Source organism: Lathyrus oleraceus, chromosome 2 (genome assembly GCF_024323335.1).
Source record: "Lathyrus oleraceus cultivar Zhongwan6 chromosome 2, CAAS_Psat_ZW6_1.0, whole genome shotgun sequence".
Taxonomy (NCBI): Eukaryota; Viridiplantae; Streptophyta; class Magnoliopsida; order Fabales; family Fabaceae; genus Lathyrus; species Lathyrus oleraceus.
This window is the reverse complement of record NC_066580.1, coordinates 214,150,711-214,152,657: the sequence shown is the minus strand read 5'-3', so window position 1 is coordinate 214,152,657 and position 1,947 is coordinate 214,150,711. Positions and strand designations below refer to the sequence as shown.

General features: G+C 38.3%; 1 protein-coding gene across 1 annotated transcript; it reads right to left on the bottom strand.

The window, feature by feature from the left end:
• Positions 1–359: 359 nt before the first annotated feature.
• Positions 360–725, bottom strand: LOC127122643 (uncharacterized). Its single transcript, XM_051052944.1, has one exon. It carries the CDS (start codon positions 723–725, stop codon positions 360–362), a length of 366 nt encoding a protein of 121 aa, XP_050908901.1.
• Positions 726–1,947: the final 1,222 nt, after the last annotated feature.

The following is a 1,947-nucleotide window of genomic DNA, read 5'->3' as shown; positions in this document are numbered from 1 at the left end:
CTGTCTAAGCCCCCCCCTTAGACAGCGCTTTTGGCAAAAGCGCTGTCTAAGGTATACCTAAAAAAATTTAAATAGGGGGGCTTAGACAGCGCTTTTCAAAAGCGCTGTCTAAGCCCCCCTATTTTAATTTTTTTAGGTATACCTTAGACAGCGCTTTTGCCAAAAGCGCTGTCTAAGGTATACCTAAAAAAATTAAAATAGGAGGGTCTTAGAAAGCGCTTTAGGCCAAAGCGCTGTCTAAGGGGGGGGGGGGGGTTTAGACAGCGCTTTTAAGATTTCAAAAAGCGCTGTCTAAACCTTTAGCAGCGGAGGTTTAGACAGCGCTTTAAAGCGCTGTCTAAGGCTAAAAAAAGCGCTGTCTAAGGTCTTGTTTGGCGTAGTGCTTCAACGGGAGGTGCCTCTTGCGATAGTTCATTTAAACGTTCATTAATGATGTCAACAAAACAACATGAATAATCAATAGCTAGTGTTTTCAGAAACTGGGAAAGAATGAACTGAATTTTCTCTTCACCGACCTTAAAAGAAAGCTTCCCTCGTTTCACATCAAATATCGCACCAGCGGTGGCTAAAAAGGATATTCCTAATAAGATCGGAATGTTAGAGTCCTCCTTAATGTCCATCACTGCAAAGTCTGTAGGGATGTACAACTGGCCTATCCTAACTGGAATATCTTCCAGAATACCAATAGGATACTTTACCGAATGATCGGCCAGTTGGAGGGACATATTAGTGGGTTTCAATCCTCCTAAACTTAGCTTCTCACAAATTGAGTGAGGTATTAAACTCATGCTCGCTCCGAGATCACATAGGGATTTTTCATTGACAAACTTGCCAATAACACAAAGAATGGAAAAACTCCATGGATCTTTCAATTTGGGGGAATATTGTTTTGTATAATTGTGCTACACTCTTCATTAAGTGCCACAGTACTATCTTCATCAAGCTTTCTTTTGTTCTACAGGATCTCCTTCAGGAACTCATCTTAGGAGGAAATTTGTGAGATGTCCTCCGTATAGGGAACAATAATATGGAGTTGCTTCAAGAGCTCCATGAATTTTTTAAATTGACCTTCAGTTTTAGACTTCACTAGTATTTGAGGGTAAGGAACAAGTGGCTTATATGGTGGAGGAGGTACATATATTTGTTCCTTCTCAACTGTCTCCTTAGCTTTGGATGCCAACTCATTATTATCTTCGGGCTCTACTCTCACTGGGGTACTATAAATATTTCTCGTTGTTATTCTCTCTACTTTCCTCTCCACTATAGGGTCTATAATCCTAGGATCAACTGGGTCGTCCAATTCCGTCCCACTTCGAAGTGTGATGACATTGGTGTAGCAGTAAAACAATTGAGATTAAGCTATTGATTAGCTTAACTCATAAAGTAAGAGTCTCCACCGCGCTTTTATTATTTCAAAGGAAAGTGAAAAAGTACGAACAAAACCCAAAGAAGTTTTAAAATAAAACTAATAAAAAGAGGTAAGGTACGTGGGTTGGTTATGCAAAGAAAATGTATTAGCACCCTAAACATCTATAGTACTCTATAGGAACCTCTTTGAAAATTTGTGCATTTTGGCTTAAAATGGTGTTGTTTGCAAAAGATTGGAGACATGAGAAAAGAATGTTTTTTATGATTTTTGTGTTTGCCAAGACTTCTTGAGTCTCATGCCTACGTACCAACAAAGTGCAATGGAGGATAAAAAACACGTAGTTTATGGTAAAAATAAAAAAGATGTTTGTTTTGATTCATTTTTAATGAAAAGACATGTTGTCATTTTAAGGAGAATACTTAGCTTGTCACCCACAAGTATGAGAACTTTGCATTATCATAAAGAAGGGCTCCAACTTGGATAAATATCAACAAGTATGCCACTAGCTCTCTTAGGTGGAAAAGAATTATCATCAATACTATGGGGATAGGAGAATTACATTTTAACTATGGAAATGA